This window comes from Tetrao urogallus, assembly GCF_951394365.1.
Source record: "Tetrao urogallus genome assembly, chromosome: 5".
NCBI lineage: Eukaryota > Metazoa > Chordata > Aves > Galliformes > Phasianidae > Tetrao > Tetrao urogallus.
In genome coordinates, this window is record NC_136818.1 from 16,086,104 (window position 1) to 16,110,640 (window position 24,537).

A 24,537-nucleotide genomic window follows, 5' to 3' on the forward strand; every position below is an offset into this window, starting at 1 on the left:
GAATCGTAACTACTTAGTTAAATTATTTTAAAATTATTTTAAACCTTGTCGAGTGTATTTTGATAAATAATCTTTCAGCTATTTTAAATATATAGTACTTTGATGAGGTTCATGGGGATGATAGCTCCAAATAAAGTACGTAACAGTGTTGTGCTCCTTTGCCAGAATGCTGTGCAGCTGTCCTTGAGCTCTTTTCTTGGGATTTCCTTACTTCCTTTTCAAGACATTCTCTTTGGGAAAAAAATGGGTGCCTGGAGACTGTCTTTAACTTCCCATTATATGTTAAAGATGCCCTGAACTCAGGTACTGACACAGATAAGAAAATGTCTAATTCCATCTTATTCAGTTTTTATTTCTTTGCTGCTGAAAAGATAAGCATGGTTTCTATGCAATGATTTGTGGTGAACTACAAAATAAACCACATGTTAGGGAGAAGTGATTGGCATTCTTTTTCCACTACAAATCTTGATGCATTTTTTCATTACAAACTGTCAGGCTTTAATCAGTGGGTTGAAAATGTTTCTGCTAGGATGTAAAATGTTATGGCTCCTCAGATAACGAAACATCAATTTTCGGTGTTTTTTTTTGTTGTTCGTTTGAAACCAAGGTCCTTCAGCAAGGAGTTACCATTTTATAGGAGTGTTTGTTTAGAAGTGCTGTAATTCATAGTGATTGTGTTGATCTGCATTGGAATTATGAGCTATACCTAAAGGATGCTGTTGAGCACTGTTTTGTTGTATTATTTCTGATTTGGTAATACTGAAAAATTATTAGGAGAGAGACCTACTAATTATTTACTACAGGAGCTTTTTTTTTTTTTTTTTTTGTGGATGCAGAACAAGCTGCTTTTCATGAAGCGTAGAGTTAACTTCAGTGCATAAAATGTATGCAATTAGATGGCTTTTTCAAAGTATGTGCTTTAACACATAGTAGGTGAGGGATTTAATCACCTTCTAATCTTACATGTAAAACTTAACCTGAGAAGTGATGAGAGGGGAAAAAATGACCAAGGTGCTTGCTTCAGCCACAGGTACAAGTACCTGGATTTGATGCTTATTTATACTTTTTAGTTATCTACTGTATTTCAGTGTCAGTATCCTTGTATTTCTCTCAGTTTATGTAGGAAGGGAATAACAGCAGAAGACAGGCTCCTGCTGAAGTACTTTTTAATTTCTACTTTGGCTGGTTTTTTGGCCTTTCAAAAATAAATTGACTCTTCAAAAAGGAATGAACGCCATCTGGTGTCGCTATTGCCAGATGTGACCCCATCTTTCCATGTTTACTTCATAGAATTGCAGAATAGTTTGGGTTGGGAGGGACCTTCAAGATCATCTGGTTCCAAGGCCTGCCTTGGGTGGGCGCCTGCAGGGCTGAGGCACCCAGAGCTCCTCTGGGATGTGCCAGAGCCTCACTGCCCTCTGAGTAAAGGATTTCCTCCTAACACCTACTCCAGGTCTCCTCTGTGTCTGTGTAAAACCATTCCTCTGGAAGTCTCGCTTCTGTCCTGGAAGCTGTTGCTTCAGGAAACATTTGTCTCTTGCGCTGATCATGCTGCAGATCTGCTTACTTTCGGTATTGAGCTCCTGTAGCTTTGTGGAATATGCTTTACTGATGTAATTGTTATACTGGGTGACAGAAATGGTATGAAATCAAGATGTTTCCAGTCTGAGTTTTGTATTTATATAAGACTGAGAAATGTAGCTGTGACAGTTTAGAAACACGTGGGTTGTTTTTTTTTTTGAGTACCCTGAAGTTTGTGCTCTACTTTTGTGTATGCAACTTCAGTGTCTAAGTATGCTGTAGTGGAGTTTTTCCCTGTTTTAAAAATGTGGGTCTTCTAACAGAATGCATGTGCTTGCAGTTAAAGTATGTCACTGATCACATTCCATGAAATGAAAGGTATTTGACAAGGAAAAACAATAGCTCGTTAACCTGGAAGGGGCATAGCGTTTGTATTATTTGATCTCATAAAATACATTGACATTTCAGTTTTCTGTGGATAATCTTAATAATGTATTTTGTGTAATATAGTTTCCTGAAGTCTCTTACAGTGAAGCATGAAAGAGTGTTGCAGTATGTTTTCTGGGCTTATATCCTAAAAACTTGGAGTTAAATTGGTACGCAACAGATTCATCTTATGTTGTAATGTTAGTTATTTGAATTGGGAAGCTGAAAAATTCTATGCTTCTAAAGATGCCAGTAGTGCCATCTGTTTTTAATTTAAATTCTTTATTCAGTTATGTTAATCTTATGCAAATTTTGCTTTAAAAGCAATAAGTGCAGTAGCTTCCCGTGTGAAATAGGATATACATAGGTGGTGGTTGCTTGTTTTGCAGGGTTCCTTTTTGTCTGAAATAATATTTAAAAGAAGGTAGGAAGGCTGTAATTTACTGCCCTGTGTATCTCCTGTAAGAATGTGCATCTGGTTTTAAAGTCAAGTTTGAGAAACACTTCCTGTTTTTTTCAAAGATATTCATGAAGGGAAAAAGGTGTGGCTTCTCTGTTCTTCCTTTTGAACGCTGGAACATCCACAGGTGATTCTAAAGGGGAAATTCACCTTCCGACAGGGTGTTGAAGAGAAAATTCCCCTTCTCTGTCATGCTGGCAAGTTAGCAGGCTGGCCTCCCGGTTCTGCCAGCTGTTTGCCTCACAGGTCCTCTGTGATGTCTGATCTTCTGAATTGCTGCTGTGCCTGCTCCCGTTTAAGGGAAGGGGTCTGCTCCGACCTGGGTCTGTAGAGATTAATTCTCCTAACATTTGCAGCCTTTCATAAACAACAAAAGGCTAATAACTATTAAGAAAAAAATTGGAGAAGTGTTCAGAACTGTTAAAGGGGAATCTTACTCTGATTTGGAACAGCAAAGGTTTACTGACAGTCTATTTGGTACGCTTGGAATTTCTGAATATGAGGAGCAGCAAAGGAAAGGTGTATGCTTTCCTCTTAACACTGATGCATACTCATGTTGGACTTCCAACACCTTGCATTCCAGCGTTGTTCACTGTGTTACAATGTACCTATGATGGGAATTGTGACATTAGTTGAAACAGTTTACACTGTGCTAAATAAGGAGTTGCTGTCTGGATTACTTGGGCCTGTGTTTGAAAGATCGATGTTTGCCTGAAGGCACAGTATTCAGTATGTTGGCTGAGTATTTTAATCGCATCTCTTGTGAAAAGTGACCTGAAAATTAATATCAGGATGTGTTCACTTTGTTTCTGTGTTACAAATTTTGTTTGGTATTCATAGCTTTTCTACAAACTACTGTTTAGGGGTAGTGCCCTGAAAGGTACTTAAAGGAAGAGGTGAGTCGAGATTAACATTCCAAAGAAGCTGTACCTTTGTTAAAAATCCAAGGTATCCAGTGTGATAAAACATAGGCCAAACAATTTATTTCTATTTATTCCACCGAGGTAAGACTTAAATGTTCAACTTCAAATGCAAAGCAAATCAGATTGACTCTTCTGCATGGGATTTGTGCACCCTACTTGATAAACACTATCTGGTTTTTATGTCAGTTAAAAATTGTATTTTCAGAACTTTCTAAGTAGCTGAACAGCAAGTAAATGTAAGGAAGTGATACTTGGATTACAGGGAAGTTGATCCTCTTTCCCTTTTTTTTACCCCTCCCCCAGCTGGCAGAAAGTACTTCCTTGTTTTAAATTTGTATCACTTGTTATCACTATATTGTTGGCTTTTAGTGACTTTGGAACTATGACTCCAAGTTTTATGCAAGGTAGTTACTTTACCCATGTCAAAATTTGAGTTCAGTAAAACTTTCACTAAGTAGTGTGAACTGGCTTTCATGGTAGTACAGTTGAATGAGCATAAATAAATATAGCTTGTGCAGGGTTGTGTGTGTATGTGTAAGAGATGGAGCTTCCTTGATAAGTAATGAATGTGTCTTGCAAAGCAGTGTTAGGTAGCTGCGTTGCAACGCTGTGAGCAGCAAAGCTGGTGAAGCTTTTCTTCTGAGTTTATGATGTGGGTACCTGGGTATTTTGTAATAATAATCTCAGTACGAAACATATAGCTTGACCCTGTTGTCTCCTCTGTACTTCTCCCCTTGCCTATTTAATTCCAGGCTAATTACCTCCTCCTTTCAGGAAACACTTTCTGTTTGTAACATCTATACCACTTCTTTCTTTTCTTGAGCACGCTGTCCTAAATTCACTCCTAACTGCACTGGGAAAAAAGCAGGAGGTCTTCTGCTTGTTGTTAGATGCTGGGCCAGGCTGGCCAGAGCAGGAACTTAGGAACGTCTCTGATGAAGCTGACAACTGCTAAGATCTCTTTGCTGCTTCCACAAGACTTTAGAAAACTAATGCTTTTGAATGCAGGATTAGTTCTGTAGGTCACATATACAAGAACGGGAAGCATGAGGGACTGCCTGCTCATTTGCCCTTCTAGCGATATGTTTTTAATAACATTGTTGAAGTATGTATAATTTTTAGAGAGGTATTTGTTTGTTTTAAATTTTAAGTTTTCGATAGTTTCATCAGTGGTGCTTAGGAATATGCTGGAATGCTCATGTTGTACACTGAGGTTAGAACCACATAGCAACCTTTTCTGATTGAGGAACAAAATGATTTTTTACACAATTTTTGAAAAATCAGAATCTTGCAGCGTAGTTTCCCAAGTTGGATATTTGCCTATTTTTTCAGGTTGTTTACAGGCTAACATCAATCATGTGGTAGCACACGGGTTTTGTACAGCACTGCTTCACCTGAGACCTTGTGTGGCTGTTGGTCGTGTAGGAAGTTTAGATGCAAAGCCACAATGTTTTATACTCTGTTTTATTCCAGTCTTGCTGTAAAGGTGGGATTTCCTCCTGGTCCTTCTTACAATGAGCAACAGCATCTCTAAGCGTTGTATAAACAGTAATATGTTTTTACTGTAATGTATCATTTCACATTTAGTCAATTTCTAGTTAAACTTAGAAGTCTTTTCTGGTTCCTATCACAAGTGACGTAACCAGGACTAAAATCTACTTATGCTTCTGTCTACTAGTATCATTCAACCACTCTGAAGGTGCCTGCTTTCAAGTGGACTACTGGTGAGCTCAGGAAGAATTAAGGGTTTCTTCTCTTATGTTTAGATGCTGATACAGTAAGCACATCATTTACTTGATATGAAGATGCCTGTGCATTAAATGAAGAAGTTGAGATGTGATTCCCAAGCTGGACGAATAGCAGTGTTTGTTGAGGAACTCTGGCAGCTTGTTCCTTTGTTCTCTTTTATTAATTTTGCTGTTCAGTGTCTCTGCTGTGGGCTGGGACAGTCAGTTGGCTGTGCTGGCAGAAAACTAATGCTGTTAATATCTAATCATTAGTCCAGCGGATAAAGTCAGTGGCACAGGTGACCTGGAGTGCATAGCTGTAATGCCAAATGCAATCTGTAATGCCAAAAAGTGTCTTCAAGGTGGAGTGCTATGAGATGGCTGAGCTAATTCAACAGCTCTTTGCTTCTGAAGGAGGTGGTTTGACCCTCTGCAGAAGTACTTCAGTAATTCCTTGGATTCTAGCGTACTGCACCTTGAAATTGGTGTCAGTATTTGTACTTCCAAATGTGAACAGTCTCTCGGAGTGCCGTAATCCTGTCTGTATTTACCTACTTGTCTTTCAGTTGATCTCCAATTGCAGAACATAGTTTTTTTCCAGTTCTGACTGCTCATTTCAAAAGTTGCCACATGTATTTCTTCTCCTTTTCTGTCTGATAGATGCAATGCCTGTCCTGTCCTAGAAAGTGGCTGCCAGGAGTCCATCATGCCTGTGAAGCTGCTAGCAGCCAAACAAGGCATCCCCGCCTGGCAGACCTGACAGGAAAGAGTTCCCAATGCAGTTATTTTGTTGCTGGTCTGAGATCTTTGCAGGGAAAAGCACAGACTTAGACAGCTATGTAGGTGTGTGGGGCCAGATGACATGCATCGCAGGGTCCTGAAGGAACTGGCTGATGTGGTTGTGAACTCCATCATGTTTGAAAAGGCACGGCTGTCAAGTGAAGTCCCCAGTGACTGGGAAAAAAACTGTAACAATGTTTAGTCTTTAAATTTGCTAACAGCCACACAACTCTCTTAACTTCAATGCATAAATATTTTTAGAGAGGAATGAAGTATAATTTACTTCAATTAAGTTTGTTAAATTAATAATTTATTAACCTGCTTACTTCAATAAGCAGGTTAGTCTGTTTGGAAGCTACTCTGCAGAACTTGTAAAGAGCAGAAAAGAAAGGCACTTTATATTTTGTTCTCTACATAGAACAGCTCTTTGTTAGTTTTTAGGTTTAAAACTAACAGGAAGTTTAAAAAAAATAAACTACTGTTCAGCTGAAAGTAGTTCTAGTCTGCCTGATAAAAGGAAGCGGATTGCAGTTGCAAGAAGAAAAGAAGATGAGAAGACCAAATAGATAATTATAAAGGGAAGCGGGCAGGAAGAGAAATGATAATAAGTTCAGCCAGTAAAATAGAAGAGTTGTTATACTGAGAGAAAAGGAAGCAGGAATGTAGAAAGATAGAGACAAAAGGGAAAGGAAAAAAAAAGGCACAGAAGAGGTTTCAAAGATCAGAAAATCTGAAATGTGTTGTCCAAATTAGATTACTGTCGCATTCTCTCTAACTAAAATATAATTTTATAATCTAATTTGTGCTGAAGACAAGTGGGGAAAGGGACACAAAGCTATATTGGTAACTTGTCATTAGTAGGTCATGGTTTCCATAACTTTCTAATACAGCAAGTCAGGTAGTTCTTTGCACAAACAATGCGAGTTAAGAAAGAATAAATCAACAATAAACTGACCTTGAGTAATCTCATTAATGTAAAATGTTGACAGCTTGAACTTAACTCAAGGCTTTCATCTTCATTAAAAATAATAAGAAAAGCAAGCTGCAGTGTTTCATACAAATACCATCTATTTCAAGGGAGAGGTGTGATAATATGCAAAGTAGTTGCTTTGTAAATTAACTTGTACTCAAGTAGTTAAATGTTCTATTTGAGAACTGTCTTCTGCAGTACTGTGGACGCAGGAAGGAAAGTTCATTTGAGAAACTCTCACGGGTATAAATTCAGTAAACAACATTAGATTGAGTTATATAATCAGCCCCAGTTTCTCAGTTGGATTACTTTAGGCTTGCAGTATTGTGGATTATTAATTTGTTGCTTTTCCTAAAGCAGTATAAAATAAAGCATTTCAATCTAGAGCTGCACTGGGGATTTTTTGGATACCAAATGGTTTTTGGGCTGTTTGTTTTTTGACCTGAATCTCATTCCATGCTCTGAAACTCTCCTTATGGAATCTCATTGGCCCATAGTCTGTATTTCCTTGTTAGACTTGTAGCAGTGCTAAGAATCGAGGTATCTAAGTGCAGAATTGAGCTTTTAAGCTCCTGCTGACTGACTTGGAAGTTTAGGCTAGCCATGCTAGACAGCCTGGAGAACAAAGAACTGGAAAAAAGCCAATCCTGTGCCAGTGTTCCTAAACTACAAATAAGGTCGCTTATTTGTCACTGCAGACTAAAATTGTGGTGTTAGATATTAAGGTGTGGAAAAACTGATGTACAGTCGAGTCAGAAGAACAAAATGATGGTAGCATACATGTCAAATGTCATGATTTTGAATAAGATGTCTTACTAAATGAATTTTAGAGGGATTGTGGATTTAATTATTGTTAATTGAGATAGGTTCTCTAAACTTTTAAGCTGATGCAGTTTTGTGTCTGAACTGATTCCCAAGGCTTAGAACTGAGTTGTCTGGAGATCATTTAAATGGGAATCTGGGAAATAGAAGATAAGGCACATTTAGACGTCAATCGAAATGAACAAAATAAATGAGTTTTTTGGAAAGGAATAATTTAGTAAAACTCTTATTTAGCTATTCACTTACTTATTTTACAGAATTTGCTATCACAGTTTTAGCTCTTAATGCACGTACAGCTCTTTCCAGCACCAGTGGATGTTGGGAGCATTAGCTGTTTAAAAATTGCAGACTGGGCTAACGTATTTTGTTTGAAATTCTTTTTATGTAAGAACAGCGGCCGGACTGGCTAGAGATTGCTTTTGGGTGAGGAAAGGTAAGGCTTTTATGCAGTTGTATTCCCTCAGTGTTCATTGCTCCAAAGAGAAATGGAGCAATTTAAAAAATTGCCCTTATTTTTTTTATGACTGTTGGGGTTTGCTTGGGGAAAAAAAAAGATACCCATTATAGTTGGAGAGCAATTCCCACATTCATCCTGAGAAATCATGGCTTTGTTTTTGGTGCAAATACGATTTGGCTTAGCTTTTTGCCTTGCTCATTCACTGCTGTTGTCACATTCCCTGGTATCTGCAACAATGTGATAAGAACCATGTAACTAAAAGTAATAGCAGCGTTCATCTGTTGTTCCAGTAAATAATCTGGAAGTAAAAATTAGGGAGGTAACACTTGTTTTGAAATAATCTTTATTGACCTACTGCAGATTTTCTTAAAGTCTTGGATTTGTTTGCAGCAACTTGAACTGCAGTCTGACTTTTGAGTGGGCAGTGCTTCTGGCCGCCGTCCATTAGCTGAAGTTAATTAGTTTCATAATAGTCAGCTGCAGTTTTAATTTTGGTGGTTTTTTTTACAAAAAAATTTATTGCTCAGCTGTTAAGAGTGGTGGGGTGTTACTGGACAAGCAGCAATTTGTTTGCTTTGTGATGTTGTTAAAAAAATACTTTGCTATCAAAGTAATAGCTAGCCAGATCTCATAGGATGTATTCTTTTATTCCGTAATTTTCCTTTGCTGATCTTTAGTCAGTGCTGTTTTTGCATTTCCTCAAAGGAGCAGGTTGTATTAATGTAGTGACATATGCATTTATGTATGTATAAAACTGTTTATTTATGAAAGATCCAGGCATATATTCTCTTGCATCCGTTTGGTTCACTTTCTCCTCTGTACAATGTTGGCTTTTTTTTTTTTTTTTTTTTTCCCCTTCCATTCAGGATACTTCTTGGCTTGATTTGTGTGTCAGTGCATAATTTGACTTCTTTAGCAGTATGGAATATCTTCTGCTTGTGCTCCTGGATGAGAAGGAAGCCTTTGGCTGAATGGAGGCCCAGAGCTTAAACCTAGATGCTGTTTGAGAAGCTGAAAGGACAGTGAATAAATTCGTGACTCACATCTAGAAGCCTGTCTGAAAAGACCTATTTTTTTCTCTCTGCTAATTCATTGATCTTACCTTTCTTTTTTGCTCATTTATCTCATTGTCGTTGCTGAGCAATGTAAGGATCGTAGGACTGCAGACTTTGATTCCCTGGTTTCTTGTTTGAAAATTGGAAAAATTGTGAAGCCAGATGTGTTCTCTCAATGTATTTTAGACTAGATAGTGAGAAGAAGCACTTTACTGAGAGGGTGGTGAGACACTGAAAGCCTCCCCCCCCTCCGGAAGCCTTCAAGGCCAGGCTGGATAGGGCTTTGAGCAATCTGGTCTAAAGGGAGATGTCCCTGTCTGTAGCAGGAGGTTGGAATTAGATGATCTTAAAGGTCCCTTCCAACCCAATCCGTTCTATGATTCTGTGATTATGAGTGGAAGTCAAAATGGCAATCCATGGAGTGACAACACGTTAACTTCTCATTGAAGAGGAAGCTCAAAATGCTGCCTTCTGCAGGTAAAATAATGTACGCTGTTTTTTTTAAGATAGGGAAGGGGTGATCCTTCTGGATTTCTTCAAACATAGACGTCAGCTCTGGCCACTTCCTTGCTGACCAAGCTAAAGGCTTGAACTTCCAGAGTCAGTCCAGAAAAGAAGACAACCTTTCTCTTATGACATGATAACACCAGCCCCTACATCAGTTTGAAGGCCTTGGAGCACGTTGCCATTCTAAGCTGGACTCTACTACTACACCCAGTATAGCATACTGTTGTCCAGTGTATCGTACAGCACGCTGTGTGTGCTGTATAGTCCAGATTTGACACCTTCTGACTTTATCTGTTCAGACTGATGAAAGATGGATTGTGTCGGCAACATTTTCCTAGCAGTGATGCTGTCATAGCAGCTGTGAAACAGTGGGTCATTTCTGCTGGTGCAGATTTTTAGGAGCGTGGCATGCAGGTTCTTGTTCATCACTGGCAAAAATGCATAGCTAGTGGTGGTGGCTATGTTGGGAGCTAGTATTTTGTAGTTGAGAATATGCTCTACCAAATAGTGTTGTTGGGCTCTTTGTATCTGTTGTAGTTTCTGTGGAAATAAATAGGAGGCATTACTTTTGGATTGGCCTATGTACTTCCTGAAAGTATTAATTTTAGGCATCATATTGTATGCTTTGTTCCATGATAATGCATAATATAATTGGTGGCCAACAAATGACAGCAAGCAAACAGGCTTTGTAAAGCTGTTTCAGAAGAGAGCATACTGGTGCTACCTTTGCCCCTTCCAGCAAAATGTGGACTAATGGCCCACTGAATCAGAGTTTCCATTGCTTATCTACCAGATCATTAATGCCTTCATGAGTAATTCTGTAGGCACCAGTAATGGTGGAGGAGCTGCCCTAATGTAAAGATACATAAAGAGTGGTGAAGATGAACAGTGGGTTTTAAGTTTTGAGCCCTGGATGAGAGCAACTTTCTTTTTCACTTCATTCTCATTGTCTAATGCATGTTCTAGGTGTTCCTCATATTGAGAGTGAACTAATTCTTTCTTCCCTTCAGGGCCTATGTGCAATCCTACAAAATTGTCTTTGCTCAGAGCCTACTGCTTATAGAATCAGATGAAGGAACAGAGTTGTGGCAAAGTTTGTGGCACTCTGACAGTGATTAAATACTTCTGTAAAGTGTGACGTGTCAAATGTACTCAGTTCTTCCAGTCCAGTTTCCTATTGGTACCTGAGGAGAAATTTTCACCAGTGGAGTCTTATTTCACTTGAGCAAAGTATTTGGAAAGCCATTGTCCCTGATTGTGTATTGTGAAACTCATTTGTGAAATCAGTTATCAGTAATGTTAATTACTACAGAACACAGTGATAGATGAGTTTTGGAGATAATTTATTAATAATCACCACTTATTTTTTTATTATTTTTTGAAGTTGAGCTTATTTTTGGTCTTCCTGCTTCCTTTGTGCATTTGCTTTCCTTTAACATTTGTAATAACCATTACAAGGACAGGTTTGCTTTCTTTAGGATCTCTTGCTAGACTGATGATAAACTTTGTGTATGGATTTACTTTATTAAATGTTTTCATATGCTGCCCGTGCTCAACTTAGTCATGCAGCTATCATTTACGTTATTTTTGTTTCAGTGAACAATCTTATGAGTAGAATTACTTCCTCATATCAAAACTACTACTGCTTGTGTTTTTCTTTAAAAAAAAAAAAAAAAAAAAAAAAGTGCATCATTTTAGTTGAACAGCAGTCTGTTAGTTACCTAATATTTATCTCTGCTTATGTCTTAATTGGTGGAAAACTTCCACTTGTGAATGAGAGGGTTTTTAGGGGAAAAAAGGTGCATTTGCATTGTGGAAGTGATGAAAAGCTGTATACAACTTAAATGAAGACACCTAGAGCTGTTTTCAGAGAAAGAGATTGATCTGTACCTGGGCATACAGCTCTCTGTTCCTCTATGTGACCAGTGTATGTACATACATTGGGCTGATTTGCAATTTTAATGACTTCAGCTCAAATAGCAAGCATTCCCTCAAAGCACAACTCGTGAATTACATGTTGTTGTTTCTGGTGTTGGTGCAGTTCTTCGCTCACTCTCAGTATTCTTGTCTCCTTTTGTTTTTAAGGATCAGTTCGACAACTTAGACAAGCATACTCAGTGGGGCATTGACTTCTTGGAGAAATATGCAAAATTTGTAAAAGAAAGGATAGAAATTGAGCAAAACTATGCAAAGCAACTGAGGTAAGTTTTTTATTATTTTTTTTAAATTCTTTTTAAAAGGGTCTTACCAGTTACTTAAAATCAAATTATGGGCAACTGTGTAGTTTCATGATTAAAGAGTATTTTTTTTCTTTTAAAGAGTGTATTAAATCATTAATTCTTTTTATGACAGACAGGATTTTCTTTAGCAACCTAAAACAAAATTATTTTAGTTATTTAGTTATTATATTTAATTATTTTTAGTGTATTATTTTGTTTTGGTGTATGCTTGTTTCCTTGTTTGTTTTCCCCTCTGTTCTCCTATCCCTCCCACCTACCCTTTGCATCTATGTTTTCTTTGTTCAACCAGTTTCAAGCCTCTACTACTAATTAATTTCTTTTGTCGAATTGTCAAGAGCTTCACTACATTTTGTTTAGAAATCTGATTGAAATCATTGAGAAAACTTCAGAAAGCAGCAGATCTTCATGTCCTTAAAAGATGACCTTTCCATAGCGAGTCATCCCTTTTGATTCTCTTTCTTATCTCTCTTGTTCACTTTCTGTTGTTGCCAAATGAAATGTAATGTAGGTATAACTGGAGTTTTCCCTCCTAGAGAAGGAGATCATACAAGAAGTGTAGTAGCAATTAAGTGGCCCAGAGGTGCCAGAATAAAGTGGGATTATTTTTTTTTTTTTTAAACCAAAAGACACGTGATACTTGAGGAGCAAGATTTAAATTAAGATACTACTATGAAATTGGCTTTAACTGTTACCCTTGTGTTCCTCTGGGGACTCAGGTGAAGCTGTTGCCAGGCCCTTGGCAAATGAAAGCTACACAGCAGCTTCTCTTTGGTGTCTTCTATTATCTCACCATTGGCAAACTAGATTGTCACCAGATACAGAGCTGAGGAATCCTTCCTCATAATCACATTTAAGAGGTTTATAGCTGAGAGGGTGGTGTTGTCTTCTGTTTGATTTCTGTATTAGTTTCTTTTGATCCAGTAGTGTATATTCACCAAATATAATATCCTCTTACTTTACTGAAGGAATTTTTTTCCTGAAGGAAATAAATACCAGTTTTCCAAAGCTGACATAGAAGAACCTCAGGAGGTAAAGGAAAGTTTGAAGCATGCACAGCACTAATTCACAGTCTAGTTTTGATCTGTTTTGAGTTGTCTGTTTAAAAATGGAAATGTTTTATTTGCATGAGCCTATTCAGTTTCCTTCAATATTATGGAGATGTTGCTTTGCTTGGTTCTATTTAAAAGTTCATTTTCCACAGGCAGTGAGATGATACCAGTACTCCAGGATATGATTAAAAATGAGAAATGTATTCTGTGTAGTGTTTTGTTATTTTGGGTGAAACTTCTGATTTTTCTCAAAGCACTTTTGAAAAGCAAGTTATGTCAAGTACTCGTTCTGTCAGATGGCTGGGCTGCTTGTGTATGTGCAGTAAGTATGACAGCTTTGCAAAACACTGGTCTTGCTGCGCACTCGTACAGTGCATGCACGCACTTCCTGCCTGCTGCCCACGAGGGTCTGGACAGCACACACACAAGAAGGTGACTGATTTTCTGCCAGGAGACTGGTTCACTAATCCACCATTAGGTATTCTTGCCTTGCTTTCCCGTAGGGGAGAACTGATGGTTAGCTGTGAGTTGTCATGTGATTGCGCCTTGTTTTCAACCGTCATTTCTCTGGAGGATACTCATTGATGTTAACTGTAAAAGGCAGCAGTCATAAGGCCCCGTGGGAGATTGAGATCCATGAAGTTTTCATCTTCAGAAAAGTTATTCATCGTGCAGATTGTTCCTTAGAAGTTCTGAGAGAGAGATCATAGGGTTAGACTGTAGTTCTGGTGAATTTTAATGCTAGCAGCATGGGGCCTGTAAGCTGGATATTAATATCTCTGATAGCAGTTTCTTGGTTTTATCTTCATTTTTTTCTCTTCTAATGGATTACAACCTGACAAACACACTGCTGAGAATCTCTATATAATGAACTCTCATACTTACTATGCCCTTACATAGCAGGTACATAAACAGTATAGAAAGTGTTCAGCTCTTGGTGGTTCTTTGACTGTACTTTTACTTGGATGGGACATTGAAAGGAAATTAAAAGTTCAGCAGGAGATACAGAGCTTCAGTGCTAGAAATGTATAGATTTTCTTTGTGTGTGTGTTTTTTTTTCTGGTGGGCCATATTTATTGTTGGTTGGATCTTACTCTCATAGACTTGAACCAAGGATACTTCTTCATAAGAGTTTTCACAAATCAGAGTCTGTGTCCTGGCAGAAACTCACACTCACATAGTCTATGCCCTTGCCTAAGGTATTTTTTTGGATTCCATCACAATTTAGTGATGTTTCCAGGTGGCAACAGCTGTTCCAAATCTTTAAGGAGATGGCAAGCAAGTGATGCACATAGAGCATATGAAGAGGTGTTTGAATGAATTCGTATATTGATGTTGAAACTGATGGTTTATGGTTGCTGGGTAATTGCAGAAATGATAATTTGTGAACTAGGAACAGTATTTGGGACAGAGTTCTCACAAGTAATTTATTGTTGCTCTCAAACACAACTGTTGATGTCAAGAAAAAAAAAATAAAGAAAAACTGTCACCTTTCAAGAAATGTTCAGCGTGGACAGAAAATAAAAACTGTGAAGTTTGTTTTATCTTTGAAATATTCTTTGTTCTGAAAAAAGCAACCATACATTCTTTTTTTTTTTTTTTTTTAATCTCAACTTAAAGGAAGTATCTTGAGTTTTGTGTAGCTTTATTCTCAATTAACATTGTGTTGACACAAGGAATGTGGAGTTTATTGTAGGCTGTTACTGATTTACAGAGATGAGAATTAGGGCAAACATACAAGATGTAGATTCATAGATTTAAGTTTGATTATACAGCTGCTGTATTTCTTCCTACTTTATTACAGGGGAAAAAGATGTAGTATGTCTAATTACTGGGCACTGAGCTGACTTCTGTAATTGAATTCACAGATGCTGCTTTTGATCAGCATTATTGCTGAAAGGGGGTGAGGCAAAATTCTATTTTGTTTATTACCAGATTATCACATGGAAAAGACTTCTGAGAGCTTATATCCCTTTTGGTTCTGCCTGAAGCATTCCATCACTTGATAAGATGTAGGAGTTCCATATTTTTTAACATTTGGTAACAGTGGTCATAGAGTTATAGGTGAAACTTCCATGCAGAATAAGGTTTCTGAGTTTGGTCAACTTTTCTTTATTGCTAGTTTAAGTAAATAGTGTTGGTTGTTCTTGAACTACTGAAGTGTTTCCCTTTAAAATTCTAATCTTCCTAATTGATTTGAGCAAATGTATTTTTCATGGGCTTTGTTACTTCCTTCTGCACACCAGAAAGTGGCTGTTTTTCTAAATAAGATATCGGTGTATGCACACGTCCATTCAAGTTGAAGATGAGTTCCTGCACTTCTGTATGTGGAATCTTGAGGGGTGATCTAAAATGTGCATAAGCTCAAATGTGACTTTGGTGACACGAATTATCACCGTATGTGTTTGTTTCTCAGATATCCTTCTTTGATTGAAGCTGAGAAATTAGGTTGATGATGATCTAAACATGGGTGTGGTAGGTTTTTTCTTAATCATTCCAAGGATATTCAGCTTTGGAAACTCTAATTTAGCTGAAAGCTTTTTCTGGTGAGATGATGTTACTAAGTCAAATTCACTGTCGTTACTTTAACCCAGCCTGTATGTTTATATGCACTCACAGAAACCTATTTGAAATTACTGCCTTACAGATGTGAAACGCCTTTAAGATCTTACTACAGTTCAAAATTCATTTCTGAAGAAAGAATCATAAGTTTGCTCCTAGTCACTTGTGGAATGATGTAGGCACTGCAGAAGTTTAATACGAACAGATGTCACAGCTGTTACCTTGGCACAAATTCTGCCCTGTTGATGCTGCTGCACCCATTCTTTACATTGTGTTATTTGAGTGAATAAATCTGAGTTTTGAGTTCATTAGCGTGTTTCTGTGTAAATGTACAGCTGTAGACATCTTATGTACATGCCTATAAATAATGTAAATGTATTGATTAGGTGCTTTTTGAAATTTCAGAATGCACAACTTAAAATGAGTAATATAGTCCAGGCTGCTTTCTCAGTGGTGTTAACCTAAGACCAACTTATACTGAAAAGAGAGATTTGATAAAATCACAGGGCATGCAAACTGAATGTTGTGCTGTATGAAATCTACTTCCAGATGCGTGTAATTCAGGATGTGATAGAATTCTAGATTTTATTTCCAAGGTATTAAAGTGTCATCCCTCTCTGAAGAAACGCAGAGCAGTTTATCCAGTAGATTTGGTTCTCTTCTCACGGTCTGCAATTTTTACTTTGTTTTTTCTTTTGAACCTGACAGTACTGTTGCTCAAATGTGTTACTTGCGTTTTCTTTTTTTCTTTTCTTTACTTAAAATGAAAGGAAAATTTGAAGGAAAATGAAGATTCTGCATTTATTTTGAATTAAATTATAAGATCTCTAATGTTGACTTGGCCCAGTGTATTCGTGAGTTTGTTCATTGGCCTTTGGATTAGATATAAAAAGAGGCATTCTAAGACTGTTATATAAATTGTGCTCTGAGAGAACCAGCTCACAGTATTTCTTCAGAGACCTTCCTCATCTCCAACATGTCAACCAAACTTGCTAGGTGAGGTTAAAAATTACACCTCAGTTGTGGAGTCTGGGTGTTGATCTCCTCAGGACAGCTTATCAGAGTCTGCCTGCTGGTCATTTTTGATCACTGCTAAAAGTGGGATTTACGCCTGTGATCAGGGAACGAAGTTATTCATATTGTAATGGTAGGCGTTTGGGTTTTTTTGTACAGTTATAGTAGAATTAAACAGGACAACTTAGCAGAGTGGCAAGAATTGCTGAAGTAAGCACTTGCTTTCGTTTTAAACTCTTCTCTAATTTATCAACCAGTGCATACATATGCATATGTACTACTCAATATATTTTATATGTGCAGGTACATACACACATATGGACACTTCAAAATTAATCAGTGTGGTTGGGGGATCAGTACAAATCTGAGTGGGGATACGTTGTTTGTGGTTTCTCCTGCTCCAAATAGGCTTTGCAGGGACTCCCCTTAGTTTAAGCTGAAACATTGTCAGTCCAGCTGTTCTAGTAAGAGCGTTTTTACGTGAGTGCTAGTTTGGGGCAGGAATGGTTTTTAAGAAGAAATCAGGTGAGTTATACGCAGCTGTAGTCTGGTTCTCTTGTGGAAGAATCTGAAAACAGGCAAACTAGATTTCTTCCCAGTGAATCTGAATTGTGGGAAGTGAACCTGTTCTGTAAATACTGGTGGGTGTTTAACTGAGGGAAATTGGCCAGAACTGGACTGGACTAAAACTTCCAGAAACTGGTAGTGTGAGTGCTGAGCCCTTAGTGCTGTTGTTTTGGGCTCCTTAAAGATGTAAACTACTCTAATTGCTGCTGTAGAGGTATGTAAGGTTCCCATGGTTTGGAGAAACTGGTCCAGAGCCATACTAGGATCCTGAGAAACAGACCTGTGTTTAGGCAGAGATAAGATCTTTCTAAATGTTGATACTCACTTGTAAGTGAAACAAAAACAAACAAAACCCATTTATGCTTCATTGTTCATGTGAATGCTCCTTTTTCCTTTAGCTAGAAATTTTGCATTTGTTAGCCACTTTTTATTTGCTAACTTCGGTTGTTGTACTTTGTACTGTTTATTGGACCTTGAAGCCCTTCTCTTTTGCAGCTTTAAATTCTATGGTGGTGGATTTTTTTATTTTTTGCTTTTTAAGGTGGCTTACTTTCTCTTTTGTAACGCTCCTGAAAATCTTCCCTTGTAAAGACTTGCATGGTTGCTTAGCTACACACAGCATTGTGTGCTTGAGATGCAGTTCACCTTCTGAATATTAATAAGGTGAATTTCAGGAGTTTGCCAGTCATTAATAAGCCCTGAGTAGCAATGCAGAAGTGTAAGGGAAAGTGAAACATGGGAAAGTTACTTAGCTAAGAAGATTAGTAGATGGCTGGGTTTTTTTTAATCTTTTGAATTTTACAGTCAGAAAGTCTCCTTTTATTCCTTACCAAGTTGAATTTAACAGCAGGCAGTAGATTCTGATGATGGTGAAGAACAATTCCTGTTTTGACTTTAGTGAGAAAGGTGTTACACAATTTGTAGATGCATTTTTAAAAGTCAGTGTTTATTGTTAATGTATGAATGGATGTGTAAATGATGTGATGATCTTACAGTAGTTCTTTCTGGCTGTAGACTGACTGTACGAGAAGAGACAAAGGATACGAGCCTGCTATTTCCACTGACTCCCAGCTCATATTTTGTTATGTGCTTCATGGCTAAACGTGGTCTCTCACTGCTTGTACCTTAGAGATGCGGGACTTCCGCATAACCTGAAGGGAAAACACAGAAGGTTATTTTAGATGAAGGCAGGACTAGCACTCATGTTTTAATGATGAAATTGTTCGTGGTTCATAGCGATGAAGTCATAGGCAGCCAGTGGGAGTGGGATGCAAAACATACATGGAAGATTTTGTTTCGTGCAATATTTTGTAGCATTGGAGATGCTGTTTGCTTTTTATCAGAGAATTGCAGAGGTTGGAAGAAACCTCTGGAGATCATCTAATCCAACCCTTCCGTGTGGCTGCTTCTGGGAGAAGGTATTTTGGTTTAGATTAGATTAGTAACGGATTTAGGCTACTAATTAGGAATTAGTCTTAAGATGTGAAAGGCCAGTTGACTCAATTATTACTGGACAGACAGCTGGGAAAGTTATATTTAGTGGCCATTTAAAATACAGCTGGTATAGCAGCTGTAAGAGCTGATATTTCGTACCTGATTTCTTTCTTGGATGGATGTGTAAAATAGTTTAATTACACAATATGTCCTTCTGCACAAAACAGAAGTTTGAACAAAGTGTATTTCATACCAATTAAAAAAACAGAACCATTATTTGCATAATCCAGATTCATTGCTCAGGAACACACTTTGAAAGTGCTTCCTTGACTGACTCAAGGTGGACTTTCTGCTTCGTGAACTTTTTCTTTTTAATGGAAGGTATGATTTTATTAGAGATGTCTGGTAAAAATTGTCAGCATTCTGTTGCTTCCGTTTATGGGTTGTAAAGCAAGTAATTGGCATGCCTTATTTTATGGGAAGTTAATTCTCACTTTAAAAATATAATGTGGTTAAAGGAGAGATATTCATAATGGGCAGTTTATTAGCTAGATTATTAGCTAGATTTTAATGATCTGGTTCTTAGGTTTGGAAGATATGGGAAATTTTGTGAGGGTGGACATTGGTCTTTATGCACTGGTCTGTTTAATTAGAGTAGTATGGAAGATTGAGAAAAATTGTGGTTGAAACCACTGATCTGAATGTACACTCAAAACTTAATTCAGGCATGGAGAAAGCATCCATGGGTTCATGGGTATTGTGTACGGTGTCCAGTATGTGTGTGTTTAAACAGTGACCACGTATTTGCTTTTTTCTAATTTGTTAGAATTTGTTGTTTTACACATATATGTGAAAAACCTGTTAAATAAAGAACACTTTATGTCTAGTCTCTGTGGATTAGGTTTTAAAATGCTTATAAATGCATCATTCGAGGTCAGAGTGACTTAAGACATTGGAAACACTGTAGATTCTCTGCCTTGTGTTAGGTTAAGGGACCCTTGGATTCAAAAATAAGGTAGTTGCAAAAAAAAATATTTGTTCATGTACCTTGCTCTGTGTTTGTTTTGTCAAAACACACTGTAAAATAACATCCTTTTTTCTTCTTCCTTAATAGAAATCTGGTTAAGAAGTACTGTCCTAAACGTTCATCCAAAGATGAGGAACCCAGGTAAAAATGTGCACTTAAAGTTGTGCGTATAAGAAATAAGGGCTGCGGTGCACTTTGTCCATTTTTTAATTTCTGTTTCTTCTAAGATAAAATACTTAAAGACAACAAAAGCTGCTTGGCTTCTCAGTTCTGATGTAATACTTAACCACGGCACATTACGTTTGTTTCTGTGGTATTTTAAAATAGTAAACATGGCAGGTTGTACTTGCTGTGTTCCAAAATAATCTTCATCTCACTGAAAGTTTGAAAGCAGAAGTTTGTTCTGTTGGGTTTTTGTTGTTGTTTGTTGGTTGGTTTTTTTAATAGAAGAGCAGCAATTTACCACTGGGCTGTGATTTTTCTTAGCCTAGCAGACTTTCCTGCAGCATAGTTAGGTGTTCAGATCTGAGACTTGGGTGTAAACCAAGCCTTGACCTTGGCAAGAAGCGCTTACGCCTCTTAAGCTTGCTGTCTTTCTCTGACTCCAGAGACAAAATAAGTCCGAACGATAAATACTCATAAAGTTGTTCAGCATCAACTGCTCCTCTACAGCTGTACAAAAGAGGGGCTTGTTCTGTGGTCCCTATCCATTACATTTTTTATTTGGAGAAGTGTAATACATTGTTTCCTTCAGAGATAAACATGAATGAAAGAATGTGGGCTAAGGTTCAGATTGTGACCAGAGCACATGCTGTGTACAGAATTCCTGGAAATCCACGCTAGGATTTCCTCTATCTCTTTGGACTCTGTTTAAAGACCTGGGCTACAGGGAACAGGAATTCTAGTTCTAGGATGGCATTTAAATTATACAAAGCCAAGCCTATGGAGATGGCGGTATTCCACAGTTAAAGAGAGAAAGATCTATATTTTAATGTGGTGCCTGTTTTTTTTCTTTCTTCCCTTCCACACACACTTTCTACCCTTTGCCCCTCCTCTTCCCCCCTTTTTAGTGCCAGCCATAGTGGCACCTTACTTCCAGCCAAGAGGTGGGCAGGCATACAGGCAGCTGTCTTCAGAGCTGATAGCAAGCTTGTTCTGTAGATCATCCATCGGGATGCATATGAGTGGTATGATTGGCATGTTCCACCCTCAAGACTACCAAGTACATCATCTCTGCAACAAGTTCAGCCTCCAAGCCTAGGGACGTACGTATCCGTTCCCAAGCTCAGGCCTCTCAGTTGGCAGCTTAGGAGATACCACTATACTACAGGGCTTTCCAGGTAGTATTCTTCTTCTTTCTTTTCCATCCACAAAAATCTATATTATAAAATGTATTTGAAGAGACGTTGCAACAAGTAGTATGTGCTAGGCTCAATGTAGGCTTTCCCTACTTTCACTTCTTGTAATTCAATCAGCATTAAAACAAGGTTTATTGTAAAATATACCTGATATCTTTTTAATTAGGAGCATAAACTATGTTAAAGGAAATCTATTTAAAAAAAGAAGCAAACACAAAACTGTCTCACTTCTTGTATTTGTCTGTTTGTGTGTATGTTCTCTCTGCCAGGTTTACTTCATGTATTGCCTTTTTTAACATCCTTAACGAGCTGAATGACTATGCAGGACAACGTGAAGTCGTTGCAGAAGAAATGGGACACAGAGTCTATGGAGAATTAATGAGATACTCACATGATCTAAAAACTGAGAGAAAAATGGTAATTTCTATATCTTGATTTTATAATGGGATATGAAATGAGATGTGCCTCTGAATGAACTGATGTATTTCTTTACCTCATTTCATGAGCTTGGCAATAGGTAGGTTTTATAATGCATTTATAGAATACGTGTTTAAAGCTGTTGTGTATTTTTATGTACTGTTAACAGTTACTAAAACCTGAGGATGAAGATCTTCAGAGACTGCTTACTGGTAGCTTTTTTGCCAATCTGATTTTTTTAATGTGGTACTGTTCTTGCATAAAATAATGTCTTCCAAAGGGTACTGGTGATGTGCTAGAAGCGTGTATTGTGGTGTGTCAACAGAGCACAAACTAAGTAATGGTGACAGTACTGAATGTATGTAAATCAAATTATTTGTGGCGATTTTAGCATCTTCAGGAAGGACGAAAGGCTCAACAATATCTGGACATGTGCTGGAAACAGATGGATAATGTGAGTTTGTGTTTTGTTTATTATTAACTAGAAAAAAAGCCTATCTGTAAATGGAACTGTTAAAATCTTCCTTGCTCGGAATTTAATGTTTAGCTGTATTATTGAATGGCCAAATCAGATTTAGCAACGCTCAAAATACATTCCAATGTGTTTATAGTTCACTGCTGAAAAGAAAATTAAAAATCTCTTGTGAACAGCCAGTGTGCATACATAAAGCCTTGGTGTTTATCCAGAGTAAAGGAATCTGGTTAAACCATGGGCACAGGCTTGAGAGGCTTCTCATTGGGTTAGAGAGTAATTAGTAGGGATGATTTATTTCTGTGAAGGTGAAATCTTAAGTATTTGACTTGAATTTGTAGTCTGCTGCCCTTTATATAATTTGTAGGCTGTTACCCTTTCAGGAGACAGAATTATACTTTTACAGAGAAATGCAGAAAGTGTATTTCTCTAGAATAAATTACAGACATTGCTTTTAAGGATTAAAAAATGCAAAACAGCGTGTTCATAATGCATTCCAATACTTTGCTCTTTCTGTGTCTTTGAAATTTATTATCTGTGATCCAGGTTGTTGTGAAGCAAAACTGGAAAAGTGAATTTCTATTTTGTTGTTGTGAACTCAGATGATTGATGTCTTGGTTCAGTGTCAAGTCAAAGAGTTTTAATTCATGGTCAGGTGATCAGAGTAGAAGCAGGTGTGGTAGTTCAAGATGCTGTTACCTTTCAGACAGATAATCCTCAGAGTTCACCAGTAACAATCAGTTGGCTTCTGTCTGCTGTATTTTTGAGCGCAGATGAGTCTTTTGAAAGGGACACGTTAACCTCCGTTGCCTGACTGTTCTCTAAAGCAGAAGAGTAGTACTCACATCTGTTACCTGCTCTTCTCTAGAGTTACTAACTTCCCAAGCTGCAATGATTTTTCCTACAAGTTATCTTGAAAGCAGACAGAATTATTGAATGTTGGGTATACTAAATAATGTTAACAGTGTGTTTACTTAAATAAAGGTATTTAGGGAATTTAAGGTCTTAAAGGGAAGCTTTGATATTTAAAATTCAGAGTTGCTTTAAAAATTGGGATAGTAGCTGAAGCAGTAAGTTTGTGGCTTTTGTAGAGTAAAAAGAAATTTGAGAGAGAATGCAGAGAGGCAGAGAAGGCGCAGCAAAGCTACGAAAGACTGGACAACGACACTAATGCGACAAAGGCTGATGTTGAAAAGGTAAGAGCAGTGCCACGTTTGTCTTCTACTCTCCCTTTATTATAAACAAATTATATTTGTTTATTTATCATACTGGAACAACGTCCTTCAAAATTATGTATAAGATATGCTTGGTTATTGCATGCAAAATGAAAGAATAAAATGTACACGGAGTCTGCTTCATCGTCCTTGAGACGATGCTGAGTCGGTTTTCTCCCTTCAGTCGGCAGACTTACTGGTATCTGGCATTTTATCGTATGTATGCAGTCTCGTTCAGCCTCTTTTATGTTTTTTGCATATGTATTTAAGCAGTGTGGCTAAGGGAGCTGAAATAACCACTACTCTCTCTCTGTGTAACAAATTAGGTCTCTTGGCTGTCTGTATAAATTAAGGCTCACATTCCTTGTACTGTAAAGACGTAAGTTGTGATGATGATTTTGATTAGTGTTTTTACATACTGGCAAAGTAAATTACAATACTGCTGTGTAGCACTGAAAAGCTGAAGACATATTTGAACCAATAACACTTTCTTACTAGGCTAAGCAACAGTTAAACCTGCGTACACACATGGCTGATGAAAACAAAAATGAATATGCTGCACAACTACAGAATTTTAATGGTGAACAGCACAAACACTACTACATTGTCATTCCTCAGATTTACAAGGTAAAATAATTAATGAAGAAAGCATGACTGGTGTTTTTTAAAGGAGAAAGTAGAATTTAAAATGTCAAATTTCTCTTTTATTGTACAATAGTAGATAATTTTATGAAGAAATTAACAATCTCATACAGTCGACTTTATTTAAAGAGTTTGTTTTCAGTGATTATGCTTACACTTGCACTGGAAATACTTCATGAAGGTTTTACATAAGACTTGAAGTATTAATGAAACAGAGCAGTAAAATAAAAATGTTGGACATCCGTATGAGAGCAAATGTTAAAACAATCATTCTAGCAAAGTTTGATCACTAGTTCTCTATTTTTTTTCATGCATTGATTTGTAGGGACATAGGAAAGCACATAGCTAATGGTGACAGTGTGATTTAATGGGTCTTATGTAGCAGGTTTATACTGGGTAGATCTGGAGGCAGAAGTGCTTCCTGCACACTCAGGTGGTCATTGCTTCAGCAGTATTACAAGCAATGCACAGAACTCCCTAAAATATCACAAATGCATGGAGTACGTGGAGTGTGGAAATGGAAGTAAAAATGTTGACTTCATTTGAAGGTGTATCAATTTAAAAATGGCTGATTATAGAATCTTATAATATTTTAGCTGGTAAGCAGTACTTAAGTAGATCTGGCATTAGCACTGATGGAATATTGCAGTGAAGTCCCAGGAGAAACAGTTTTGGTTTTGTAGCTCGGTCCAATTTTTCTAGTGTTGAAATGGCTTGTGTTTTCTAAAAGTCTCCAGTAAAAGCAAAAAGGCCTGGTCCTACTTTCTCCTGGGACTATGTTTTCTAAATTATTTCCTTGCAAGTGTTTAATAACTTCATGTGAGAGTGCCTGTGGAGAGGTGTTCAGCAGGTCTAAGGTTGTTGCCTTGTTTCACTTATAAAATTAGACGCTC

At 37.5% G+C, this 24,537-nt stretch overlaps 1 protein-coding gene across 2 annotated transcripts in view; it reads left to right on the plus strand.

Annotated features, from left to right (window-relative positions):
* The window catches only part of FNBP1L (formin binding protein 1 like), a gene marked incomplete at both ends in the record, with an annotated part of 49,413 nt that overhangs the window by 13,292 nt on the left and 11,584 nt on the right, over window positions 1-24,537 (plus strand). For both annotated transcript variants that reach the window (XM_079536439.1, XM_079536440.1), the window contains 6 exons: window positions 11,734-11,849; window positions 19,629-19,682; window positions 21,169-21,316; window positions 21,708-21,770; window positions 22,880-22,984; window positions 23,501-23,629. In XM_079536439.1, coding sequence (XP_079392565.1) covers window positions 11,734-11,849; window positions 19,629-19,682; window positions 21,169-21,316; window positions 21,708-21,770; window positions 22,880-22,984; window positions 23,501-23,629 — 615 coding nt within the window. The remainder of the gene's footprint in view (window positions 1-11,733; window positions 11,850-19,628; window positions 19,683-21,168; window positions 21,317-21,707; window positions 21,771-22,879; window positions 22,985-23,500; window positions 23,630-24,537) is intronic.